We start from the raw sequence: 27,226 nt of genomic DNA, 5'->3' as shown, positions 1-27,226 counted from the left end.
AAACAAAACCAAACCAAAACAACAACAACAAAACAACAACAACAAAACCAAACCAAAACAAACAACTGCGTATCTTTCCACTTCCAAGTAATTTATTTTTCAAAAACTCCAATTATTGTTTTTTTGAAAGTACTAAGTCAGGGTGCTTTTTAGAAATACACATCTTCTCATACCCTCTAACCTTGATGTTCCACGAGGGCTCTGGAGTGCTGCTGTCACTCTTACAAGTCTCGCTAATCAAGTTTTCTAGCTCGTGTACAGAACAAGCACGGCTCAAAAGAAAAGCTGAATCTAGGTCTCTATTCCATGAAAATGTTTACATTACTCTTCTTTTGCCCAAATTATAAAGGCTAGGCAGGATTCCTTGTAAGTGAATTCAGGCATCTGTTTGGGTATGGATAAGGACCTGAATAACTGAGAAGATTTTGTGAGCTTCTCCATTTCACTGGAAGTTCCAACATCAAGAATTTGGTCCCATTTATCACTAACAACAGCTACTGAACTCTTGCCCAATACATGGAATGAATAAAGAGCCATTCTCTGCCCTTTGATAAGAGCAACTTGATTTCACAAGTACAGCTGAGACATTTTGGATGTGTTTTCCTTCCTTTAACTCAGGAATTAAAGTAGAGCAACTTTTAGAGCCAAGACTGTTGATATACTCGATCATTGTGGGGGGCAGGGAGACAGCATAACACTCCATCATTAAAATTAAAAAATACCTACCCACAAGCTTCTATAGCATTCAAAACTATGCTAAATAAAAAACAAACAAACAAACATACAAAAAAACCACAAAAAAATCACCAAAAAACAGATGCAACAATATCTCATTTAAAAAAATCCTTTCCCTTGGCTTTCCCCTTTCCAAATGCCAAGTATATGATTTGTAAACATTTACATGGTGTGTATGGCAGAAAAACACCTCAGCTTTTAATTGGAATGCAGTTGTTCACAGGGAAAATGATCAATAACTCAAACTATATTTGACAAAAAAATAAAGCAGGATGTGAAAACATTGGACGTTGCACACTGAGAGCAGAGCAATGTGGGGCACATTACGTAACCCAGCCTGCGCTCGCAGAGCGGCCTGAACAAGGGACAGCGATCACCTCATCGTACCATCATCTATCTGCAATACTTGAGGACACAAATAAGAAAATATGCCAAGAGAGAGAACAGTACAATACAGGCTCTGTTCATGCTCCAGTAAAACATCACACCACACTAGGTAAGGTATGCACATCTCCATCCCAGTTTAAATCCACCACATTACGCTCGGCCCAATGACACTTTTGTTCAGAAAAGCTGGGGTTTCTGCCTTTTTCATGGCAAAGGCTAGTGCTAGAATGACAACCCTATATGTGTCTGATGTAAATCTGGTATTTGTCTCAGTAACTGAATTGGCTTGCTGACAAGAAAAAATGTTTGAAGGTTGCGTGTCTAACGTTAGCACATCTTCTTGGAGCAAGCTAAAACATTTTGCTTATGTGTGTTTAGTTAAATAGCCTCATAAAGTAAGGTCATCTAGCTGCAACATGCAAAGTCCTTCTGTTAAGAGACCGTTCTGAACATCTGACTAAAAGCAGCATACAACACAACCTGTGCTAATACAGAGACAAACTGTTAGGCAAGGAAAATTCCACAGAATGTATCTATCCTGAAGAATGAAAATGAGAATCAAAAAACTCTCCACACAACAATAGGTGTCTGCAACAGAAAAGGAAAAGTCCCCACACAGATCACAAAAGAAACCCAACAGAAAGCCTTTAGGACAGCAAGGATCAAAACTCCTCCAAAAGTGCTCGTAACCTGAGGATTTAAAGTATTTGATTTGCACTATTCCTTAGGCTAAGTGGATAGAGGATAAGCTTAGGAGATAACTGTCATTATAGGCAGAGCTAGCAGTGACTAAAGCAAGGCATTTGCACTCCTTTGAGCTAGTAAGTCAGCATCATGTAATTTATTTATAAGCTACCATAATTACACACATGCATATGTATATAACTAGTATTTCATGTAAATAAAATCTGAAATGAAATTAATGATCAGGAAGGATGATAATAAAGTAGGACTTCAATTAAGACTGAAAAGAGAACATAATTCCACTAGTTTTGGAGACAGAAAGGTAAAGGCTGGTATCACAGGCCTGAGAAAATCCCCCTCAAACTTAATTTTCCAGGCAGACACTGTACCTGAAAGTTTGGGGAATACTCTTCAGCAAGGACTCAGAGATCTGCCATTGCAATGAACTTCTAGTTCATTTGTCCTCAGACCTGACCCCAGTTTGATCCTTTCCGGTCCCTCCCAACCGTCAACAGGAACCCTCTTCCTTAGGCATTTATGGGACAGTTTTCCCTACAACATCTGGCAAACCAACAAGAAACACCTTCTTTTCCCAGTTTTTGATATACATCCATCCTTTATTAGAGTAGATTTAAGGAACTTAAAAGGCATATCTACCTTGTGTAGAGCCCACGTACAAAGGTCCAACTGGACAAAGAAAATGAAGGCGTTTACTGAGAACGCATTAGATATGTATTAGATACTAGATATGTAAAATAGGTTTAACCACGTGCAAAGTGGAGAAAATTGTCTTGCTCAAAGGTATGTTGCATATGCACAAAGAGTTTTCACCCAGAAAGTTACTGCAAATAATCAGTAAATTCAAATCCTATTTTGCTGCCACCAGCAATGCATTCTTTAAGGACTATGTCAATATTGGAAGTTAATGCACATTAAGTCTACTGAGCTTTTTTCTTCTCTCTGCTCTTTCAGTGGGGATGTTCTGTTCTCGAATACCAATGCTTTGTGTGACAGGCACAGCAACTGCCAGGAGTAACCCCAGTAATCTCTAACTACTCAAGACTTGGACTCTAGCTTGTTTTGTAAAAGCAGCAGGGAATGCAGAACTTCAATTATGCTTTGAAGGCTACGATCTTAAGTAATGATCACTAAAAGTAAGATGGCAAATCAGACATGATCTATAAAATCATTATCACTAAGAATCACACTGGAGTCTCAAACACAAAATCCTTGAAACACACTTAAATTTGATCTAATTATTCACAGTTCTCTACATCAGTGCCAATTTTCAATGTTAAAAAAAAACAATTACTGAAACAAAACCTGTCTGTCAAATCCCCAATTACTGTAAAACAAACTCAGTGTACAGCCAATACAGTAAAAACACTGCCATGCAGACACCCAGGCTTGTTTGCTCAGTTTAGCAAACAGTATGACCATGTTAGCATAGTACTAGGCAAGCTTACTAGACCTGATGAGAAGGAAGATATATTGGTCTGAATAGCACACCACACTAATATTAATTCATACCAAGTCTCTGATGGATATTTCTCATTACCTGTACAAGGTAGCACCATACCATGTAGGCACATTCTTCTTTCCAAAGTCCTGCCCTTTGCAATACTAACTTTTTGAGAGCTACCGTCCACATAATCTACTGTAGCAATTTGCTGACGTTAGTCAGATTATCTCATAACTCTGTTGAATGTTTGCTTGTATCACTCTGAGTGATAACTCAATACATCTGAAAATCTCATCTACACTGGCTAAATATAGTGTTATCGACATGAAGCAAGGAATTATTCCTCTTTTCACTGGCATGGTTCTCTCATTAAGAGTTTCAATTCTGAAGACAAATGCCTAATTATACAGATTCATATTTAAAACGTTCTGAATCTCTTTCTACACCAGAAGCAGAACTCAATGCCATTTGGATCCACTTCATATTGAGGCTGAAAAACATGATTCACTCTAACCCACTAAAAAGGAAATAAGATATCCATTTATTCATTACAGATGACATGCTTGAAAAACATTCCACACTCATGAACAGGAAATCCACAACTTTAAAGTTAACAATAAATAACTGCTATATTATGAATTTAAAACTTTCTGAGTAGCAACAAGTTTCCACAACACTCAGAAGAATAAGGTCTCCAAAGTTCTCCATTTCTGGAAGTCAGGCTTCAGATCTATAGATCAAACAACCTCATATCAGATCCTTTAGAAGAAGCTTTCCTATAGGAAAAGCTTCCCTATATTCCCTGCAGCTAAGTTTCACCTTCTCCCTTCAGGTACGTAACATGAATATTCACGTTTTTAAGAACTGACTTAATTCTTTACCAAAATAACCCCTGGACATTCCCATATGGTAGCACTGAACTCTATCTGCTCCTTTAAAAACTCCTCATTAAAACTTCAGCATGTTTAGTGGCAAGATGTGTTCCAAACCAACTTTGTATCTTGTTAATTTATTAACACGACACACATTTGCCTGCGCTATTCACATAATGCCCTTCCAAAAACCAGCTCCTAGACCTTCTTGTATGCAAGATACTTCAGCACCACGTTAAAACTGATGTACGGTGTAAGTTCTGAGCAAGCAGAACCTGCTCCTGTCCACACAGGATCATAAACACTCTCCCCAAAAATAGGATTCTTCATAGAATTTTCCTGCTATTCTCCAGGGGTAAAGAAGTTTTGATGAAGGGAACACTTATTTACAAAGTAGGAGAGTGTCGTGACTCGTCATTTCATTAGGATGGTCACACAGGAAATGGGGGTTCCTGTTTGTGGTAGAAACATTGAGAAAGTTTAGTATAGAGACTATCTAGAAGCAGAAAGCAATACAGCACATTGACAAGCACAGTGGACAAAAGTCCAAGCAAAAGTTTAAGGAGAAAGAAACATGTTGCTCTGCGTCTACAGCTGTATTTTACTAAAAGCCTGTGAGCAAACAGGACAGAGAGATGACTGCTACCATTGGTGTCTGAGGTTATATACTGTTTTCTCCTCTCCCACATGTACAAAAAATATATTTATATATACCTCATGCAAGATGAAAACACACCAAATTAAATAAAGCATCAACTCTTGAAAATGCTTCTATCTAGTTACAAAAGCAGTCTTAATTCTTATTAGAGATCTGTTCTGAGTAAGAGATGGGTATAATTGTTGTTCTTTAGATGGGTAACAAAAATCCATCAATAAACAGCAGTGGAAGTGTTTGAAGGCACACTCAGCTTGTTTTGTGATTTATGCACACCCTGACCTCACCTGCTCCCTGCGAGGTCCCACTGCCCCCCATTTGCCCAATACAGGGTTTCTCAGACTCTGCTCCAGCCCCTTCAGGTGGGTTCCACACAGAGGCTCTCTGGCAGGAGCTGCTGCTCCAAGTCAAGGCCTGTGTTCCTCACCAGTCGTTTTTAACCAGAGAGATTCTCGTTATTAGCATTAGTTTATACAGGAACATTTTATTTCCTCCCTGAGCTTCCACAGTTATTTCAAAGGACTGTTCTCACTATCAATTCATTATATCAGGGGTGTCAAACTCACTTTTACCAGGGGCCACATCAGCCTTGCAGTTGCCTTCAAGGGGCTGAATATAATTTTAGGATTCGGCCTGTAGGCCTTGTGTTTACCGCTCGGTTATGTGCATTGTACTCCTTTATCACCAATGCTGTCTCATAACACAAAAGACATACTGTTTTTTCTCCTTAAAAAAAAAAACATGTATTCGCTTTCCCATCTGTCATTAAATTGCCTTCCTTCTGCATCGATCTTTCTCTTACTGGACATCTTTTTAATTCAGGAGTGGGACCCTGGCTGCTGGTTACAAAATACTTTTTCACAGGTACTTTTTTTAAAATACATGAACTTTGGCAATTACATGTTATCTGGCTAATTTATTAAAAAACTAAATTAAATGTTTGCCCAGTTGAGAGTACCCCTCTCAAGCACCCACCGCTAACCCCTCACACCGCATAATTCTTGTCTGTCTTGCCTTTCAATGCCCCAAGACATGCCAGAAGGCTGTGCTGCCATCCAGCGGGACCTGGACAGGCTGGAGAGTTCGGCGGGGAATAACCTGATGAAATTTAACAAGGGAAAGTGTAGAGTCCTGCATCTGGGCAGGAACAACCTCAGGTTCCAGTATAGGTTGGGAAATTACATATTAGAGAGCAGTGTAGGGCAAAGGGACCTGGGGGTCCTGGTAGACAACAGGATGACCATGAGCCAGCACTGTGCCCTTGTGGTCAGGAAGAACAGTGGCATCCTCGGGTGTATTAGAAGCAGGGTGGTTAGTAGATCGAGAGAGGCCCTCCTTCCCCTCTACTCTGCCCTGGTGAGACCCCATCTGGAATATTGTGTCCAGTTCTGGGCCCCTCAGTTCAAGAAGGACAAGGAACTGCTGGAGAGAGTCCAGCGTAGGGCAACCAAGATGATTAAGGGAGTGGAGCACCTCCCTTATGAAGAAAGGCTGAGGGAGTTGGATCTCTTTAGTTTGGAGAAGAGGAGACTGAGGGGTGACCTTATTAATGTTTATAAATATATAAAGGGTGAGTGCCACGAGGATGGAGCCAGGCTCTTCTCGGTGGCAAACAATGATAGGACAAGGGGTAATGGGATCGAGCTGGAACACAAGAGGTTCCACCTAAATTTGAGAAAAAACTTCTTCTCAGTGAGGGTGACAGAGCACTGGAACAGGCTGCCCAGGGAGGTTGTGGAGTCTCCTTCCCTGGAGACATCCAAAACCTGCCTGGACACATTCCTGTGCGACCTCACCTTGGTGTTCCTGCTCCAGCAGGGGGATTGGACTAGATGATCTTTTGAGGTCCCTTCCAATCCCAAACATACTATGTGACTGTGTGATTAATTACATCAAATGTCCCCCACCAGTCTCACCTATTACACTTCTTACACAGGTTCACGCTCTCCTGCAGCTATGGCCACAGCTCCTGCAGCACAACATGTGTCACACACGCTGCACATGTCACCAGCGGTGCTGGCACAGCCTGGGACATGGAACTCAGCACTGCCAATGGGTGGAAATAAAGTGCCTGGCCAGATGAAACAAGGTGGAGTGCCAGGTGTTTGACACCTGCGCATTACATGCTTACTGTCATTAGCATTAGATAAGCTACTAGATTTTTAAAATATATATATATACACACGCTCACATTTTATACATAATTTATATGCATATATATATAAGCTCACACATGTACATATATATCTTTTCAATATACTGCTCTTATTTAAAGGAAAACACAGGGCGAGTCACTGTGTTTAATAATCCAAAGGATGAAACCTAATTAAAGTAACCAGTACCAAACTCTAAGTCATGACTCATCCTACGTTCTCATCATATTGAAAGGTCTTTGAAACTCACAAATACCTGTAATTTTATCTCCCAAATCTGCTACACTCTAAATTTAGAAAAAAAACCCACATTACAAATACTCTTTAACCAGCCAGAAACCTTTCTAGAGGGGAAAAAAAAAAAAAAAAACAAAACCAAGACAACGAACACAACACAACAACAAAAAAACCAAAATAAACTCCAAAGTTGAACAGAATTTTAAATAGAAAAATAATTTGGAAAATTAGCAAGCAGTTTCAAATCAAATTTTCCTCTAGATCTGATTAATAAAACCTGAAGCTATAAATCTTAAGAATCTCACAAGCTATAAATAGCACATTATAAAAGATGGGAAACTAAAATTTGTCTTCATTCTAAATCTATCCGAGAAAAAAAGTAGTGGAAAACATGCAAATATTTGTATGCACTTATTAGTACATCAAAAGTCACCATTTTTCACTAAATACTTCTTTGCTAGGATTAGAGACTCAAGATACTACAACACTTTTGGAGTGACAATCTAACTTGTGCACTCCTCTAAGATATTGTTACAGCTACACATTCACATTGCCAGTCTACATAGTTCAAGTTACAATAATTACAGCGTCTCCTTATTAAATGCTTGTCTGCAATTAGAAATTAACAAAAGACCTAATTAAAAAAAAAGTGATGGATACTTTTAAGAAAGAAAAATGTATGTTGGATTGAAACTCTATAGCATTGATCACAACAAAGAAAGGAAAAGTTGACCTATTAAGATAGAAACTAAAAAATAAATGGCATTTTTCAGAATATTTTTCTATTTTCTGGATGCCTTTTTAATTCCTCCTTCTCATTCGAATTGGCAAACCAGAAGTTAAGAGCACTGCCTGCCCAGTCTGCCGTGCCAGGGAACACAGTAAGATGCGGCTCCACAGAACCAAACACATTAGTGCAAGTTGTTGCTGCCAACTCCAGCCACCAATATAACAAATCCTTCATGCAAATAGTCTACGTGTCCTGCAGGAACCTAACAAAATAGTTTCCAGCACCAAATCCGGTTCAGACCTGGGAAAACAGACTAGTTAGCAAACCCATCATCTCTCATCTCTTCAGAAACGCAGCTTGCAGAATTTTAAACTGCACAATTCCTGCTTAGCCTTTGCTGCATTGTGCTAGCTTTTAACTATTATTTAGTCTCACCAGTTTAGACACCAAAGCCACAGGGTAGCTTTGCTCCGATTGCCAGAAGCTTTATCTAGTAACAAGACGTGTTATAGATTAATTGGTCTGGAAAATTATTTCCCTGCAAGCATACTATGGGTGGATCAAATCAAAAACCATTACGAAACATCACAACCCTTTCTTCTGATCAATGATCACAGTATTCCTGGACTAGAAAGGAGTACAGTTTGGACACATCTGTCTTCCTGTTGCTTTTATCTGGCCCATGCAAATCCCTGTGCAAAACCACCAAAGCTTTCTCCTCTGTTTCCAAAACTATTTCCTGGGACAAGAAAACAGCCCTCCTGAGCAACCCCCCAAAAAGCACAGAGACATGGTGCTGCAGATGAGCTACCCGACTTGAAACGCACCATGTATTAATCTGCTCCCAGCAACTTCTTCCAGTTGTCCCAACCAGCAAATTCTTACACTAATGTGACTTTTAAGTAACAAAAGGTACTGACAACAGAAGGCATAACTCTAACACTTTATGCATAGCAATTAAGGCAGAAAGAGGTTTTTAAAGGCACAGAGATGTCAAACTGAAGTGAATCTACATTTGTAGTTGTATGCACCCACATTTACCTAAAACAAACAAATAAAATCCACATAAGTAATTAGTAAAGTAATTGGCTAAAGGTAGATAATAAACATAAAGGTAAAAAATATCTTTAAAATTATTTTTACCTCATTACACATCATGGTTTTTTGTTTATTTGCTTTTAAGCAAGGCCATGATATTTACTTACGTGAAGTTCTTTACACTGAGAGATATTTCAATGTAATCGCTGAATTACACAGCAATTACAGTTTTGCACATAACGACATATATAAAAATTCTCTTAATGTATGAAATAGGTACAGAATTTATTTGCATGGTCAGAACGCTGAACTCCAATAAATTTTGTAGAATGTTCCATATTTCAGTCAAGTAATTCAGGCTTCCTTGTTCTTACACTGCACTCTCAAGTCTGCAGAAAAAAGCAGTTACCCAACAGTTCATCCCACAAGATTAAGTATAAAGGTGTACGCCAGGAGACCATACATTCATCATCTATTTTTTCTGTTTAACCTTTTAAGACTTTGCTGACCAATACCAGCATCACCAAGAATCTTTCCAGGTTTTTAAACTGTGCTTTAATTTTCATTATTCATTCATAAATTACTAGGGTATTCAAGACTCTCAATAACCTAATTCTCTCGGTACACAGACCCAATGCTATATATGAAGTCCTAGATGTATCACGAGACTAGCAAAACATATTTTCTTCTTCTTTCAACATACGTAATGATCTGCAGAATAAGATAAATTTTAAAAATATCAACAGGAAACCAAATAAGAGGCCACATCTTACCGTAGAACAACATCCAGCAACATTCTCCTGATACACAAATAACACGAAGAAGTAGTTTTGCAAACCCACACTTGGCAGGACTGGGAATGGAGCCTAAACCTCTGCTGCCACAGTCATCCATGTAGTGACCCCACTGCTCAAAATAACAGGCACTCAGCCCTCCTATTTGTACCTACCACTCTGCTGCTACCAGATCACAGCCCTTGTCAGGGCCAGGAACAAAACTTGAGATACATGGGCAATGCTTCATTGCTATTGAATACAGGTAGGGAGGGCAGACAAGATTGCTTGGTTCTATGGTTTTGTTTTGGTTTTACCTCCTCCCAAAGCAGTAGCGCAGGTGAGCTTTTATTTTCCTTTTTGAATCCATTAAATTAAGAGCTGTGCTGGAGGTCAATAGTCCAGAATAGAAATAATAGAGATAACATTGATTGCTACAGTCCTCTGTACAGTATGTGGAATTTGATTTTCCCATCTTACATTTTATGCTGGAAAAAGTCCCACCAACTCACTCATAAGGCAGCTCTAAAATATGTTTCATAGTTTAAATCTATTTTTAATCTCACAAAGCACAATGAGCAGTAAGATACAGGTGTTTCATGTTTAAGTCACTTAACACATATGTCAATACAACTATGTATTTTAAGCCAGAGCAGTGAGCACTTCTGAACATTGCGAGGGATCTGTGTGATTTTGGGATTCCTCCAAGGAGAGCACTTGCCTGCCTTTAGCGGGAGAAGAGCAAGGGGCACACTGACACCAGCTCCAGAGGGGATCAGATGTTTATCTCCTCAGCTAAGATCAAGTGCAATCTGGTTATAAAAACTTCATATTGAGTTACCTGAAGTATCACTTTTCATGGCAAGAAATATTATCCTAATAGGTCTAGGAGGAGGAAAAATTGCTCTCATTTTGAACAATCATTTCAATAGTCAGATCTGCAACCTTTAAATCATTTTTGACAGTGAGCTGCTATTCCCTCCACAGAATCCTATTCTTAACAAGTAGCCAAGGTGAAATATTCCATTTTCACGATCTTTTAAACTGAATGTACATCAGAAAAGTTTTGGTTACAAACAGATGGCATAGTTTGCAACAGTAACAGGCCTCCAAATCTTAAAAAACCCCAAATCCTGATTTATAAAAGGCAGTGCTGAAATCATTTAGTTAGCTAAAATAACTGCTGAAAAGTACATAAAATTCAAACCAGTCATACTAATCTAATCAGCAAAAGCAGGAAATGTTGAGGATCCCCATTAACTAATAAAGAGATACTAAATGTCTGAGTCATCACACAAGATTTTCTGTACTGCCAAGTCCCTCAAAAGCTCAGGATGGTACCAAGAAATAACGTTTTTTTCTAACATATAGATACATATACACACAGAGAGCATAGCGAGAACCATATGTATAACAGAAACTATAACAGGCTCGACATATGTGATGTGTGTGATTTAAACCTGATGCATGAGATAAGCAGCTACAGTCTCCCAAGCTTTTTTGGAGATGGGGAGGGAGAAGTGACCCCTTTTCCTCCATTTTTTCCATTAACTGGAGCCTCAAGAGAGTCTACCTTCTAATACATTTGAACAGAATTGCTATAAATCAATTTTGTCTATAAAACAGCGGCAAACTTCCAACCTCCAGAGAAGGTAAGCCTTTTTGAACCAGTTTAAGCAGCTATGGAGACACACAATTTGCTCTTCCTTCACAAAAGATTACAGCTGCAGAGTGGAATACAATACATACTTTCTAAATCTAGACTGAGCCTGTGACTCAAGGCTGGTGTGGCATGAACAGAGAGAGAACAATCTTCTTCCTGAAAAAGCCCGTTTGCTATCAGTACATCGTCTCACAGTCACACATAGCAACTCCTGTTATGAAAGGCCACCCATCTCAGAATCTAAATATAACACTACGGTAGAAGACATCATCTGTTTTAGGAATAAAGCTCTAATACAGCCCAAACGGGGTGCAATCTTTAGATATTACCATAATACAAAACAGTTACCACAGCCCAGTTTTGGGAAGCCAAACACACAGACTCCACTTAGCTTTAAAAGAGTATTAAGCCAATTGATATTAATGTTAAAGGGAACATACTCTGAAAGTAAAAAGGTAAATGAAGTTGGATGGTAACAGAAGGGAAAAAAGTACCAACATTTCATCAAGACAACCTTCTTAGATGAATGTTACTGTCACAACAAAGATCTACAGCAGCTCTGTCTTCAGGTCACTTCTGGGCAAAATTAATTTTCAGAACTCTGCTAGGTCTCCAGTTACAGAGTCCAGCCCATGCTCAGGGGAAGGGATGAAGGAAGGAATCTCAACTATTAGAGTACAAACAGCAAAATAATTAGTTGCTCTTGAGAGAGGGAAAAGACTCTGCAGAGGCACTGGAGGGAACGACTCTGGAATTCAAACAACTCTACTGAAGCACTTGGATAGCAAAGTGGAAAAAAATCCAGCATACACAACTGCCTAACACAATCCACAATGGTCAAAACAGTTTATCATGATCCTTCTCTGTATTAGAAAATATACATAATCACTTTATTTTCTTCACTTTTTCCCTCCTTCTGTCCACATCAATTTATAACACATAATTAAGGGGACACCTTTGGATCTAGACTTTGTAGGAATATTTTCCCTCCAGCTAAGTACATACAGCAAATGAAGAACCCAAGGAAAAGAACAAATACACACAGAGACAAACACAAAGAAAAATCCACTAGGCAGTTTTCTTCATTTCTACCACACAATGAGAGAATTTATATGCTTGGTTAGTCCCAACAAACAGTGTTTCAATGGGTGTGTGTGAACGTAATATTAAATGCTGTAGCAGGACTAGGACTGCCATGGTAGGATGAAGTGATCACATGTGAAGGTGGCTGTGAAAAAATAGCATATTTGTTCTGCCTGGACTCTAAATGCACCTTGGGTGTTACTAGCCTAGGACACACACACATTCTGTCAAAGGAAGATGTATCCACAGAGAGGGATAAAAAAAAAAAAAATATAAGATGTAAAATATATTAAAAAAACCCAGATTTTTAATATCCTTCCTATGATGTTTTTCTTCACTGTAACTACCTGGGAGTCTAAAGTCACCCTCTTCAAAGACATCAAACAATCACAGCACATATGCTGACTTCGCATTTATGGACAAAATTTGAGACAGATAGAACAAGACACAAAACCAAACCACTACCACATACATAATGAAACCTAGCAGAGGCTTTTGTAACAATCAAAAAGCCAAGAGATACTATGTTTACAGGCACTATAGCTACTAGTGCTAAACCTGACTTACACATGGAGGAACAGAAATTAAACCATACAGACTAATCAGCTTTTAAAAATAAAAATGGCAATGTGACCAGAGTGTACACATGAAGAGACTGGAGGGATACACAGCTAATGCTCTCATAACTAAACAGAAGATTAAGTCTTTTGATATTGTATAATCCATCATACCATCTTGCTTAAGAACACACAAAAGTACTGAAAAGGAGAGGAAAAATGTTCAACCTTATCAAACAAAACTTTATATTTGACAGCAAGTTTATTTATACAGGGTCATACCCGAGCTTTTCAAGACAATGGGAGGACTCCCTTACACTTCAGCTGGCATTGATCAGATGTAAACACTGTGGAACGCTTTTAAATGTCAAAATACTCATACCAAACTAAATACTTGCTTTTGGTTCACATCTTTCAAGAAGAAAGTGTAAACATTTATCATGGTCTTACACTGGCCACTACATATCAGCTAGATGCTAGTCTCTGTTTTTTAGCATCGCTCTTGTTCTCATGCATTTGTAGAAGGAGCAGCTAAGTAGGTTCTCATAGTGTCGAGCCCTAAATGGTTTACGTCAGTCTGCTTTAATAATCAAACTAATTTCTAATCAATGTAAAGAGTTTATGCTATATTATCTTGCATAGTGTCAAATGTATTAGAATTTTAATAGAAAGTAAACATAGTAACTGCATGCTGTTCAAATTCTGAATTTTGCCCAGTGGAACAAACGCAATTTTATTTCAGTAGAATTTTTAAGTCTGCTATGTCCAAGTTTGCAGCACTGCAAAGAGGACATATAAACACAATTTCTCATCTTTACTTATCAATATAATCATTAGGCTTCCCTTTTTAAAATCCACCATTAAACCTACCTGTTGAAGCTCCAGACTTTTCTTATAATTCTCTAATGTACACTATATGCTGGTTTTAATTTGAAAATAATTGAAGTCTACATAGCATCACACTTAACCAGTCTAACTTTCTAAAAAGTCTGATGCAACTGTATAAACAAACCTTTTTCAGTTACCCAAGCACTGCAGAACTAACATTTGAAAGGAATATAAAATTAGATCTTTACTATCAACACAAATCTACACTTTCTTCCAAGTGGTCAGTGCAAGTATAGGCTTTACTTTGCCTGTTACATAAAACCAATACAATTTACAGCTCACTAATTAGGAAAGTTTTAAAGTGATTACTACAGCAGAAAGCTACATCAAACCAAAATTAAAATGCATTCAAAACTAATGATGTTTGTTTTTACCTGAAAATTAACATCTTCTTTCTTAAATATCAGTGCTCGAACTTCATCAGGATCTCCATTAAATATAGCTTGAACCAACGGTGGCTGAAATGAAGAAAAAATAGATCTTAGAATATAACCCCATTTTAGTTTTCAGTGATACGCGTATTTTTTGATACATAACACAAACACAAGATGATGACAAAATGAAACATCCCAGGCAGTGAAATAAAGCAACCAGCAACAGTATTCAGAATTGAAGAAGACCCAAGTTTTAAAAGCCTCAAAACATGAACATACTATAAATCAATGAAATATTGAAAAAAAGGGGAGCCCAGAAGACTAGCTTATAACAGCTGAAAAGACAATTCGTCATAATAAAATTAAAGCTGACATTACACGCTGCAAATTCTATACAATACAAGCAAAAAAAAAACCCCTTTTCCATTAGCAAGTTACTAAAGCCACTAGAAGCTTTTCACCTGTGTAAATAAAGTGGGAAAGCAAAGAACATCAGATAAGTATGGTAACAAATTCATATTCAAGTACATCTATTACTAAATATAGCAGGATCTCAGTAAGAAAAGCTGCTGAGGTACGCTAGCAAGATTTAAGTCAGTCACTTGACAAAATAAAATAACTTAAAGCAATAAAAGCACAGTCCCCAGTGTTGATCATTTCCAGAAAGTGGTAATTTGAACGTAACAGTTAGATCAAGATTTTGACTTATGCTATTTTTCATTTTACCTTAGAATTGCTCTTGCTTGATGTACACTATATACTCAAAATAAACAGTTCTCAAAATAAACACAGCATATTATTGCAATACAATGATTACATCAGTTTCTAAAGTGGTACTGCATAAATGTACCACAGTAGAATGAGGAGTGGAGCGAGGAAAAAACATTTGCTTCAAATACAGTTTACAAAGCCCTCTAAAATCCTCTGCTATTGTACAGGAGCTGAGATCTGTTATTGCTGCACCCACCATCAATAAAGTTACATGCTAAAGAATGAACCCTTGCAAATATTAATTCTAGAACCAAGTTTTGGCTTTTTCCCTCTTTAGTATAGGCAGTTTTTACCACCTTGTCTTGTTTCAACACCATGTATATTCGTGTTTATCTTACGGAAATTACTATTGGTATTTGCAACAGCATTAGAAGCAGGAAATATGCCAACAAACAACATGTCTTACCAGCACATTTCCAGGGGGCGATGGACATAAAGATACATTTTCCTGAGGTAATTTGGAAATAAATGTGGGAGAATCATCTTCCTCCTCCTCCAAAACAACAATACAGACTCGACTCATTCGATCCGTTTGAGGAAGCAAAAGCAAACAAAAAAATGCCAGCAACAGTATTTTTGGAACCAAACCGCAGGTATCGCAACAGGGACCATAGAGGAAACACTTTCACCTGTTTTGCATCCCCTCACAAACTTGTGAGTGCTACCACTGGTGTATTAGCATTTAAAAAAGAACATTTCAATCCCCCCCCACACTTCATTTTTCAGATTTAAACACCCTGAGTTGTTCAAGACAATGCTGACAAAAAAAAAGTTGTTCTTTGCAAAGTAAGATCACACTAAGCATCCAAACCACAATAATGAAACTGTGGAACAGTTGATAAAAATATCCCAAGATCCAGTTCCATCCGAACAGCACTGACGGTCGCACACAGCTGTCCTTTCACAGCAAATTTGTCTTTGCTAATGTCACAACTTCCACGTAGTTGTCCTACCCGCACAGTGCAATCATTGTTGCAGAAGAGACAACACAGGGCTACCAAGGACAGAACAAGGAACAATTGCCCCGGGAGAGCCAGCCGCAGATACACCCAGCTCCTGCAAGGTCAGTTTTAAACCAACCGTCACAGGTTTTCTGCTGACTGAAAATAAACGCGCCTTCTGATCATCCTGTCATTCTACAGCTTCCTTTATCAATGTCAAAAACAGTCCAGTCAGAAAAATGCATCTCATTTCCAGCAGTTACTCAGGACCTGTTTAGAGGAAAATCATTCTCTCCCATGCAAGAAAAATATCTGCAATGTACGGCACGGCTGCAGCACATTTACATGCGATGAGTCAGACCACAGGGACAATGAACTCCTTGAATAATACTGCCGGTTGAATCCAGCCTCCCCAAATGACAGCAACGCAGCCGGCGTTACTCCGTCAGGGACACCAGCAGTGCAGAGCGTTCATTTTTCTTTCCCTGGGAAGTAGCTGCAGCTTCTCCATCAGGGACCACGGTAGGCAGAAATGCTGTTGAGGAAGAATGCTCCAGCAAAACAAGCTAGCTACTGCACACAAAAGCTCAAATTACTGCCTTAGACTTCTTCTGCAAAAGCAGTTCATCACTCAAGTGTTTCTTTTGATCACCATGTGAATGCAGTTCCCGTGATAGTCTTCATTCAGATTGAGAGGGAGATGAAAAAAAGAAGGGGAGAAAAAAAAAATCATCAGATTCCGTACATCTTCTCTGAGCCAACTTCTTTATCCAAACATCTGTCACTGTGCCAACGTGATTCTCCTCTTCAGTTAGAGCTTCTGCTTATCAGTTATTTTCCTTGACAAATTAAATTATGCAACCAGCAGATAGCCTTGTAGAGTTTTAAAAAAAGGAAAGCCTGGCTGTCCGAGCCGGTCCCTGAAAGCGGCAGGAGCAGAGCAGGAGCTGCGGCACCCGGCAGCGTTCCCAGCGCAGCAGCCCGGCGAGCGGCGGCTGCAGCCTGGCAGGATGAGACGCCTCGTAATGCTCACATGTCACACTTACCCAGCGCCCAGCCGCTGCTCCCCATGCAACTTCCTCCGGCACCAAAAAACACCCGCCTTTTTCTTTCTTTTTTTTTTTGTCGGGGGTGGGGGGAGTCTTTGCAGTTACGTCTGTGCCAGTTCCGTGACTAACAGCTAAAAACGTAAAAATCCTATAACTGAAGAAAGAGCGACTGTTTAATATTTTCCACTAAAAGCCGCAAAGAAATCTGGTGTACTGGCTCTGCTGACTAACAACAATTTAGTCAGTAAACAATTGTAGCATTTTAACTGCTCTCATATGGCACTGGTCACAGCAGCAGAACAGTTCTTCTTTAACTCATTGAAGACAAGAAACTCCCCACATAAATAACCTGAAAATTAGGTGAAAATAAAACCTCAAAGTAATCAGTTGCCAATTAAAAAGCCAGCTATTACTGACTAAACCCATGGTTTTTGCAACTACTATAGACAAATATACCCTCAGCTGGAAAAAAATTGCAGTGAGCAGAATCTGAATATAATAATATTAATATTATAATAGTATTCATGTAGTAACAGAACAATAAAAATATAAAGCCTTACAACATGCTGAATAAATATTTCAGCTTGAATCTGCCTAAATGGTGCTGGTTTGTGGGTGTATTATGTAAATGGCTTCTGTCAATGTTGCTGGATAAGCTTCAGTGTTACAGGAACAGAGGGAGGGTTTTGTTCCTGCTGTGCAGGATGAAGGCACTTCTGATGTCCTCCAGTGGCTGGTAGAATTAGAATTTGTCAATGGTAAACAGGCTTCTAGCTCTTTGGATAAAGTATCTGCACTCAGGTTTCACATACAAATGCAGGCAGAGAGGAAGACAAGTTTAAGTGGTATATTAAATGGTCTGGATATTAATAGACATATTGGATTCCCATCTTCGGGGGCCACAGGCAGGAAAAGCCCACATCATCACTGTTCTGAAATAACGTCTATGGCAGCTTCACTGCAACACAATATATTGCTTAACACACCTCCTACTGACACTTCATGCAGGCGAAGGGTTTTGGAAGGTCAAAGGAACACCTGACCCTGGGGTTCCCGAGCTCAGGACTGCTGGCCTGGCACAATATCACCCCAGTTTCTGACTCACCGGCAAATTCCAGATATGATCCAAATTTCCTGAGTGTTCTCGTTTACAGTATGTGACTAACAAGTATCTTTATAAATATATTCTGTTCATTATATAGAGACCTGGTGTTTTTATATTTCATATTTTTGGTCTTAATTATGAAAAAGCAATGGTTTATACACTACACTGCCTTGTTCTAGCATTTCCACCACTTATTATAAAGAAACAAAACATATTCACATGAATACATATGAAAACTCATGTTCTTCTTGACCACAGCAAAAACAGTTTAAATAAAAACATGAACATCCTCAAGGCTCATCCACTGCAACACTACTCTCTGCTAAGGAACACAGCAACCACAACCTAGAAAATATTTTGGTTTTTATTTGTGAAAAATGCCCTAAGGAACAGAAACTGTAGCTCACTTTCGTAACTAAACATCCATTTAGTAAAAAACATACTATAAAACCAAACAAATTGGTTTTAAGTCTACAAGCAAAGTACACTGATAGAATGCATACTTGGTTTTCATTCTGCGCACACTTGCTAGATAAAGGTACTCTAGCTAAGCTCCTATGTTCAGTGTAAATGAACACTTTTTGAGAGTAAATATGTTTATATAGTAGCCAAATGCTAAGGGTTCCATATGGTTTTTTTGGAAGCACAAACTGGACATATGTTGCTAGAGATAATGCTCAATTTAGTTCAAATTATCTGAAAGTGGTCCGGTTTTGACCTTAGCAATTAATGCTCTGGAGTACACTTTAAAAGTCAGCTAGAAATTCAACAGTTACCGTAAAAAAGTACAGGACTTCGCATTCAGTTAATGGTGAAAATTCAGAAGCGTTAAGAATATTTTAATCTACTCTGATAATTACACTAGAAATCTTACCTATAATTAAAAAAAAAAGTTAATATAAACTATTTCCAAAAGCAAGTTAACATATATCTTGCATAACATTATATATTTCTGAATGGCGACACTACTATGGTCATAGAGTTAAAAGCCAATACATCACAGTTTGCATTAGAAAGAACCAACAAAACAGAGTCGATACTATATTGACCTCAATAGCAATATAAACCACATAAGTAAGCAGGCAAAAAAACCCTACTCACGCTAGGAACGTGTGTGTGCAACTACTTCCAAAAGCAAAGGACAACTCAGTTCTGGAAACATTTAACTTTTGCTGACAATGAACTGGCATCTGGAGGTTACTTAAAAGAACAATCTTCCACCCTCCTACCTATCCTCTGCAATTGAAACTAGTGCCCTCAACTCAATGGAAACGCCATCTCTCATCATCTCCTCTTCTTTCAACTCCAAAAACCATGCCAGGTATCTCTATGTTTGCAAAACTGAAAGCCAAAAGCTGAAGTTCACAATTCTACTAAAAAGAAACCAAACCAAGGTTTCTGTTTTTCAACAGATTATCTACAGCGGTAACTTTCAGTGGGGAAGAACAGATAATAGCAGCAGAGAATGAGGACAGAGTAAATTCAAGAGGATTAATTTAAGCTTTCTCTCCCTAAACTAATTTAGGAATCATAACAGATCTTTGCAAAGGTATGTAGAAAGAATGTTGTGTCTCTCAAAAAAACCTTTTCAGCTTATCTTAATAAATCTTAAAATAAATGAAGACAGCAGGACATCAGCATCCATATCCTTCAAAGCCCTCAAAAGTTTCCAGATTAAATTTCACACTCCTATAGGAAAGTTTACTAAAGAAGTTGTAGGAGAGAGTCAAAAATGGCCTAACATTAAAAAAAAAGGGTAGAAAAAAGAACGCCAAGTCTACTGGGGCTTGAGAGGTGATCTATCCTGTAGCCTCCACAATGTCTGAAAGCAAAATAATAAGTCAATATTTAACTCTAAAATTATAAGGAGATTTGCAATGGAGAGAGAATAAAAAGATACTGCAAGTGGACAACAGTGAGGACATGCAAGACAGCTTTTGTGTTGATATGATAACATTTGCAAATAAAAGCACTGTCATTTTCAAATATTTGTCTTCACCTAAATCAAGTTCCGAGAGGCTTCCATGCCTGCATATAAAGAGAATATGTTGCAACAATGTAGCCTGCAGGTTATAACATGGATGAGAGTGGCCATGTCTATACCAGACAGAAAAAACCTGAATGCTGAAACAGTTTAGCTAAAAATATTAAAAATATAGATCTACCTTTTTCTCTAAGAACTGACGAGCAAAGGGACTGTAGCAGCCTTGTTGATGACACTGAAAATCTCAATATCAACGAACCTAACAAAACAGAGATTTCTCTCTTGCCAATCAGCATTTAACAAGTTTTTTCTGGGCTGAGATTAATCCAACTGGTTTAATTCAAACACTTCGCATAATTAAAGAAATAAAGGAAATTGTTCTGTCATGTTCCAGTAAAAACAAACAAATAAAGCCAAGTAAGGCTTATGAATTGTTTTTTAAGCATTCTGTATCAGTTCTGCAAGACAAAGACCTAAACTACAGATTTCTTCAGCAGAAAAAGATTGCCTGTAATAGCTGCAGCTGTAAGTGCATGGGCATGTCCCAGTATAAGCAGATTTTTATATAATTTACCTAGAATATTTACTAAAGTGTTGCCCACATACAGACTGGGATGAGTGTTCAGCATCACCATGAACTTAAGCTGCAATGCTTCTGGAAGCCTTATGAGTCACTCATCTGAACTCCTCTGCTGTTTCCTCCCCGCTCCGAAGGGAATGAGGTGGAGTCAGGAAAGAAAACGGTCTCAGGCAACTAGAAATTACTACCTTTCTTCCCAATTTTGCTGTTTATTCCTGAGCACACGCACAGCTGGGACGCAGACAAAGAAGACTAGTTCTAACCTCCAGACTCCACGTTTCTTCTTCCAAGGAAAAGTCAAATATCTTCGCTTTCACCTCCCACATACCATAGGTAGTTCTCATTTGTCTCCTCATGCAAGTATAGAGCCTCAATTAATCAACAGAACGTTCTTAATTCAAAGAAAATACATGACTACGTAAAACTTTGCAATTAATAAAACCCAGTAACTGAATAGTCATCTTGGCAAAAACTGAGACACAAATACGGCAAAGAAGAAAAATAACCCAGCATTCACTCTAACTTTTCTCTATTGGCGTAGCATGAGAAAAATTAACAATGCAAAATGCATGTTTGCGATTGAGATGTAAACTTAATTTGTACACTGAAACTGCAACTGCTTCAGAAATATAATTTGATCAAAGAGTAATGAAAAAAAAAATTCAAGTGTTAAAAGTCTGTTTAGCAATTTTCTAATTAAGACCTGCATATTTTATACATCTGATGCATCTTACAACTACCACAGTACAAGATAAATCAATACCTTTAAAAAATATATATACCTCCAATATAAAAATGTGTAGTCTAGCAATCCGTTTAAAGAACTGACATTTCTTAAAAAACAGAGAAGCAGATACAAAAGTCCTATTTCTCTTTAAAGAAAAGTGGAAATACAAGGGAACAGAATGTTTTCTCATGATTTTCTAGGCTAGGATGTCATCCATGACTCTTCCCTTTTTATTAAGCCCAGATTTAACTCCACTGGCAGGATTTTTCTTTTTGTGCTTTTGTAGCGTACAACCCTGTAATCAAAATCAACCACCTATTCCTACACTAACAGGCAGTACATAATATATGTCCTCCAGTCTGTCTGACCTCAGATTCTCAAGGTACTTCATAAAAAGCGTACGTGCTCTGGCTGGTGGCTCCCATTGATTCATCAGCTGCATCTGACAGCAGTCACCTCCCTGCCTGTTGACCCAAACGCAAGGCAGAGCTATTATACCCAACAGCTTTCCAAAATAACAACCATGCGAGTCTGATGGTGGCATTGTCAGCCCCATAAAATAAACTATAAGTCAAAACAACTCCTGTTTCAGGGCAGAGAGACAACACAGAGATGCAGCTATCCACATACTTTGTTATGGATAGTCAGGATAAGTCTGTAGACATGAAGACAAATAGATGTAGACAAACAACTTTACATAATGTGGTGTGGGTTTTGTACAGGAGAGAGGTCGGTTTTAAAGTAACTTTTCTTTTTGGGAGAAGGTAAGTGACAGAAGACAACTTCTGTTGGAAAACAGAGATGATATTATCTTAAAATACCAGTTAAATCAAAGACATAAGCCAGCAAAACACTTCAGCATTTGTTAAACCCACACAAACCCACAATTATTAGCTGTACACTTATGTTCTTATTGCAAATATGACACCTTTTAAAAAACGTTTTCATTAGCTGAAAACCAAGGCCCACAGGCTGGTTACAGGTATTTTCATCTGTTGGCAAAGCAAAGGCAGAAAAGACACCAATAGCAAGAATACTTCTGGTCTGCTTAGTTCCTTGCAGCTCAGGCCATGTCCACAGCCAGTTTTGTTTTCTGGCACTGAAAATGGCATCAATTACAATAATAACCACAGTGTCCTTCCAGGAACAATTACTGAAGGCAGAAATTTCAGCTGTGCACACCAGCTCTAAAAGCAGAGTTGAAGGCAACAAACAAAACCCAAAAGCTGAGTCTCAGCAGCCTCTGTTTGCTCTTTCACACGTCAACCACCCTCTTCCAGCACTACCCAGCTAGTTGCTGGGAGGTGAGACTGGACAGGAATGCAGCAATAGCTGAGCAAAAAAAAAAAAAAACAAAGACAAAGACATGAGAAGACAACAACCCACTGTCACAGCTGGCATTGACAGCCTGGTGCTTCAAGAAGTGATGCTATTACATCTTCCCAAGGAGAAGGACCAGATAGAGAGCTTGGCTGAAGCAAATGAATGACTGCAGAATTCCTCATTTTAGTTTCATACCATCTACCATGTTGCCTTGAAAATGTTTATACTGATAGTGCACGTACTCTTATAAATTAACTGAAACACGATTCTACTAAATTGTATTAGGGCAGCTGGTAAAACAACTAAGAGAATTCCCTTTGGGAACAAAGGCGCACGCATATACCAAAAATAATTACTACACCTCCTTTGATCTACTTTTCTCTTGATCTATGGTCATGCTCTGAAGATGAGCACAGGAAGTGCTGATTTTATATATTTCCCCTTTGAAAATTTCTTCCCGCAATACTGCTTCTGCAGAGAAAACAGAATCAGGCTTATCATTTATTACAAAAAAACAAAAACAAACAAAAAAACCCAAAACTAACCCACATCACAAAAGGTCAACGTAACATTGTCTTATTTTCACCATACAATAGGATTGCTTTTCCCTCATCTGTAGGTGTTCTGGGGCTTGCAAATACAGTGCACAGTCTGGGCTTCACGGACAGATGCTATAATGCACAAGATCACCTTGGGTCTCTCAGGGGCTGCATCCTTGGATATCAGCAGAGCTCCTTGGACTTTTCTAAAGCATAGCATAGCGGGCTTAACAGCTTATTCTTGCTTTGGTGCACTGAAACCAATTCTCTACACCTGTATCCCAAAGAAAAGAAGCAATTCTCACCTATCAGCTGCTTAATAAAAAAAAAAGCCAAGTGTGATCTTTCATTGTTACATGGGAAAAGAACAAGTCCCAGCTTCCCTGGTTTCAGATGCTTTTGGGGGGTTTTGTTTGTTTGTTTTAACAAACTGCTGTTTCTTCAGCAGATGACAAGGAATCCATTACATTTGGTCTGTAGGGCCAGTCAGCTTCCCCACTGAGGCTCATTTAGCTTTAGACAATAACCTTTATCCTCACTTTGCCCCTTCCTTAATTTTGGTTCATCTGCTGAAGGCTGGAAACCCCCTTAAAGAAAAGGCAGCACAACGCAACGCACACAGATTCAGCCCTGGACAGACCTGGTGTTGAGACTGAAAATTATTACAGCAATAAATTTTATCATTTCTTCATTAAAACTCTGCTGGATTGCCATACTGCTGAGCTTCTGAAAAAGCATGTTAGTCAGGTAGATTTCTAGAAACAAGAGTTGCTCTGCTGTCTATGACGAGCGACCAAACTGATTCTATCATTAGCTCCACTCCAAATGATGACATGTAAAAGATGTCATTGATGAGCTTGAGATGACAAATACGTTACTCCTTTCCAAGTCACATCCCAATACCGTTCTTCAATGCAGATGTGCCATGCTCCTCCTTTTCCCCTTCTATTCCTCATATAAAATTCATTAACCAACCAATTTTTTTCAGCACTCTTTCAGTTACATTGGAGTATGTATCACTTTTGAGTTGTGCTCTAGAGACCTGAATTTGACTAAGAGCACAGGAAACTATGGAAGAGAATCAGGTTCATAAAAGAAGTCTTCATTTTAGTGGGTGAGAACAGTAGCAGGTAGGTTTATAAAAATATAATGCAAACCCCAGTGTTCTACAAGAACTTCTACAAACTTGAAAGGTGATTCTCACAACTGAATTTTTATCCTGTATCCCTTACAGAATTTAGGCAGAAAAGTCAAGTGAGTTGTGCCAGTCCATAGAGGGCTTTCACAGTTTTATGTCACCAGCCACAGGAATCCTCGTGGGTAAGTTGCCATGGTTACAAAATGTTTGCTTTTATACATTTGTCTGAAATTCCTATGGAATTCCCACACGGCCAAATCCAGCAGCGGCTGGGAGTGCTCCACCAACATTTCAGAACTTGAGTCAGAAATGCGTACTGCTTCCGTTCAGACTATTATCTGGGAAACACTAAAAGAAATGATTCATACCATTTTGAGCAATGGAAGGGAGGAAACAAACATCACATTCAACTATTTAAAATGTTCAGTAATGACTCACATCGTCTTAGGACATTTCCAGAATCAGCTGCTTTTCTCAAGTAACAAATTGCTTTTGACTATTGAAGAAAATAAGCTGTTGGTTATTCAAAATAATAAACACGATCAATTTCCCTTCAACAGAACCATTCAAATATCAAAGAAAGAAGGATAAGGTTTCCCTCTCAAATGCCTACCCCCCAACAAAACACAAACCCAAGAAGCTCAGTGGATTATATCTCTCTAGTTCAAGGCCAGAAAGCCCACCAATCCCCAACTGGCAATTATGTCTACTTAAGTTTTTTTTTAAGCTGTATTTGCAAAAACCAGCTTGCAAGTTTTGCTACAGCAAGTCTGTTGCCTGTCTTGTTTCAGCCGCATTGGTGGGGTTTTATCTCACCCGTTTTTGCTCGGACTCACATGGTTGTGTGATTTCAGCAGCCAGTACTAACAAAACATTAATCCAGGCATGGGGGCAACAAGATACAACCAAGTGAGGAATAATGAACAGCCTGTGAAAAGCTAAGGACAGAGCACAGCAACGCATCCAAAGAAAAGTTACACAGCACTCACTGGGATCCAGTGATTCAATGACCAAGAGGGGAAGTAACAAGGGTTGGTCTGAGGAAGGAAAAAAGAACAAAAACAAAATGAAAACACTAAGCAGGAGCAGCTGTAGAAGTAATGTAGTCTGTTTTTCCCCTACCAGATGAGCACAGGGAAGTGGCCACTTTGCATGGAAGTAATTCCTGTCTACCACTCCCCATGTCTGGACACCTTTGGGAAGGAAAGTTAAATTAGCTTTGAATGTCTATTGGTTAGTCACTCATAAGCATAACATTCTGATAAAGAACTAAAGCATCATCAAGAGGAAACACTATATTTAGAATCACAGGGTGATAGCAGCAAATATTTTCTCAGAAAACCACACAATTTTTACCATTCAAAATAGCTCAAATTTCATCACAAAGGACAACAAAACTACTTCAAAACACTTATTCTCCATTACTGTCACTGCTGAAACTCTCCTAGCAGAATGTTTTGGAAGTCACTAATACTCAGGGAGGAAGAGGCTGAAATATAGCTCCAAAATTCTCAACCTTAAAGAAGAAAAAAAAGGGAAAACTGCTGCCTTTAACTGTTTCTGTTCAGATTTTCCTGCTCATTAGGCATGTGATAGCACAACCTGCCCACAGCTCAGGCTCTCCCTGCCTGTCCCACCCAAGAAAAAAGTGTTGTTGGGGTGCAGGGGCTTGGTAGTGAGGGCTGCTTTTTTCCAGGATGGGGTTTGGGAGGAGAGGGTACTGAGTACATTGATGAGCTTTCTTTAAAATATTTTCTATAATTCAGTTGAAAACACATTGTCTTACAGAGGAGTAATACGAGTTAAAACAAATTGTTAAGTATTTACCTAGTTCAATACTAAAATGCATGTAACAATCCTACCAGTGAAACACTTGTAAACCAGATTCATGTAGATATGAATACACAGCGACCACAGAAGCCACAGTTCAGCTGTCTTGCTCACATGTGGGATTTTGTTTCCATACATATCGTGGAGACAAAATACTATATGCAACTGAGCAAAATAAAACTTAGTTGCTATGGATACTACTGCTTTTATATATTTTGTCTGTTTTCAGTATGTAAATGCTCAGCATCACAGCATATGAATTCTTCAGGTTCTCTTTAAAATAGTGTGTGGGTCAATAGCTTCCTCAGGTACCAGGGTTTGCTCTTTGGGGGAGGTTGAATTTCCTGGAAGTTTTAAGGAATTCCTTACACCTCCCTCACGTCCAAGAGTGAGCTCCCTTCTGGCAACTGGAAACACTCTGGAAAACACAGCTGGATAAAATCCACATATTCACACACACATACACACGCTACTACGGAATGAGAGCGCTCATCTGAATCTTCTGCAGTTGCCAAAACTGACGGCTTTCCCCAAAACTGAGCAACGGGAAATCCAGCAACAGCAAAGAATTTTCCTCAGCTGCTTCCAACCTTGCCAAGGGTCCTGCCCTCGATGCCCAACAGGGAGGCTGCTCCCAGGAGGGCTCTTAGGATAGGAGCATGTAAGCAACATTTGTTGTTAGAAGTTACTTTTGCTATCAATTTTTCAGTTCTGTCATTTAGAAGATTAAAAAACACTTTCCTTAAAAAGCTGAGCAATCCATTATGGAATTCAATTTCACCAAATACAACCAAGTATGAATTTAGAGTACTAATTAAAGTCTTACCAGCCTAGAAACTTCTTTGTTTGGGTTTTGTTTGTTTGGGGCTTTGGGTGGGTGATTTTTTCTTTTTTAAGTGACATGTGAGGAAGTGGATGAGTCTGACTTTAACTGCTGGCCACTGGAGA

At 38.7% G+C, this 27,226-nt stretch overlaps 1 protein-coding gene across 4 annotated transcripts in view; it reads right to left on the bottom strand.

Moving 5' to 3' along the window:
• ANKRD28 (ankyrin repeat domain 28) overlaps positions 1-27,226 on the bottom strand; it is a 127,639-nt gene that overhangs the window by 65,505 nt on the left and 34,908 nt on the right. The window contains exons 1-2 of one of the 4 annotated variants that reach the window (XM_071804989.1): positions 17,050-17,071; positions 14,292-14,375 (exon numbers count right to left, since the gene is read on the bottom strand). Coding sequence is in view for 3 of the 4 variants with exons in the window: in XM_071804990.1 (XP_071661091.1) it covers positions 14,292-14,375; positions 15,469-15,585 (201 nt within the window). In the remaining variant the exon portion in view is untranslated. Of the gene's footprint in view, positions 1-14,291; positions 14,376-15,468; positions 16,993-17,049; positions 17,072-27,226 lie in introns of those variants that run through there. The other 3 variants (XM_071804990.1, XM_065830597.2, XM_065830599.2) reach the window with 3 other exon arrangements.

Source organism: Patagioenas fasciata, chromosome 2, assembly GCF_037038585.1.
Source record: "Patagioenas fasciata isolate bPatFas1 chromosome 2, bPatFas1.hap1, whole genome shotgun sequence".
Taxonomy (NCBI): Eukaryota; Metazoa; Chordata; class Aves; order Columbiformes; family Columbidae; genus Patagioenas; species Patagioenas fasciata.
The sequence above is the reverse complement of the archived record's forward strand: the minus strand, read 5'-3'. Positions and strand labels throughout refer to the sequence as shown.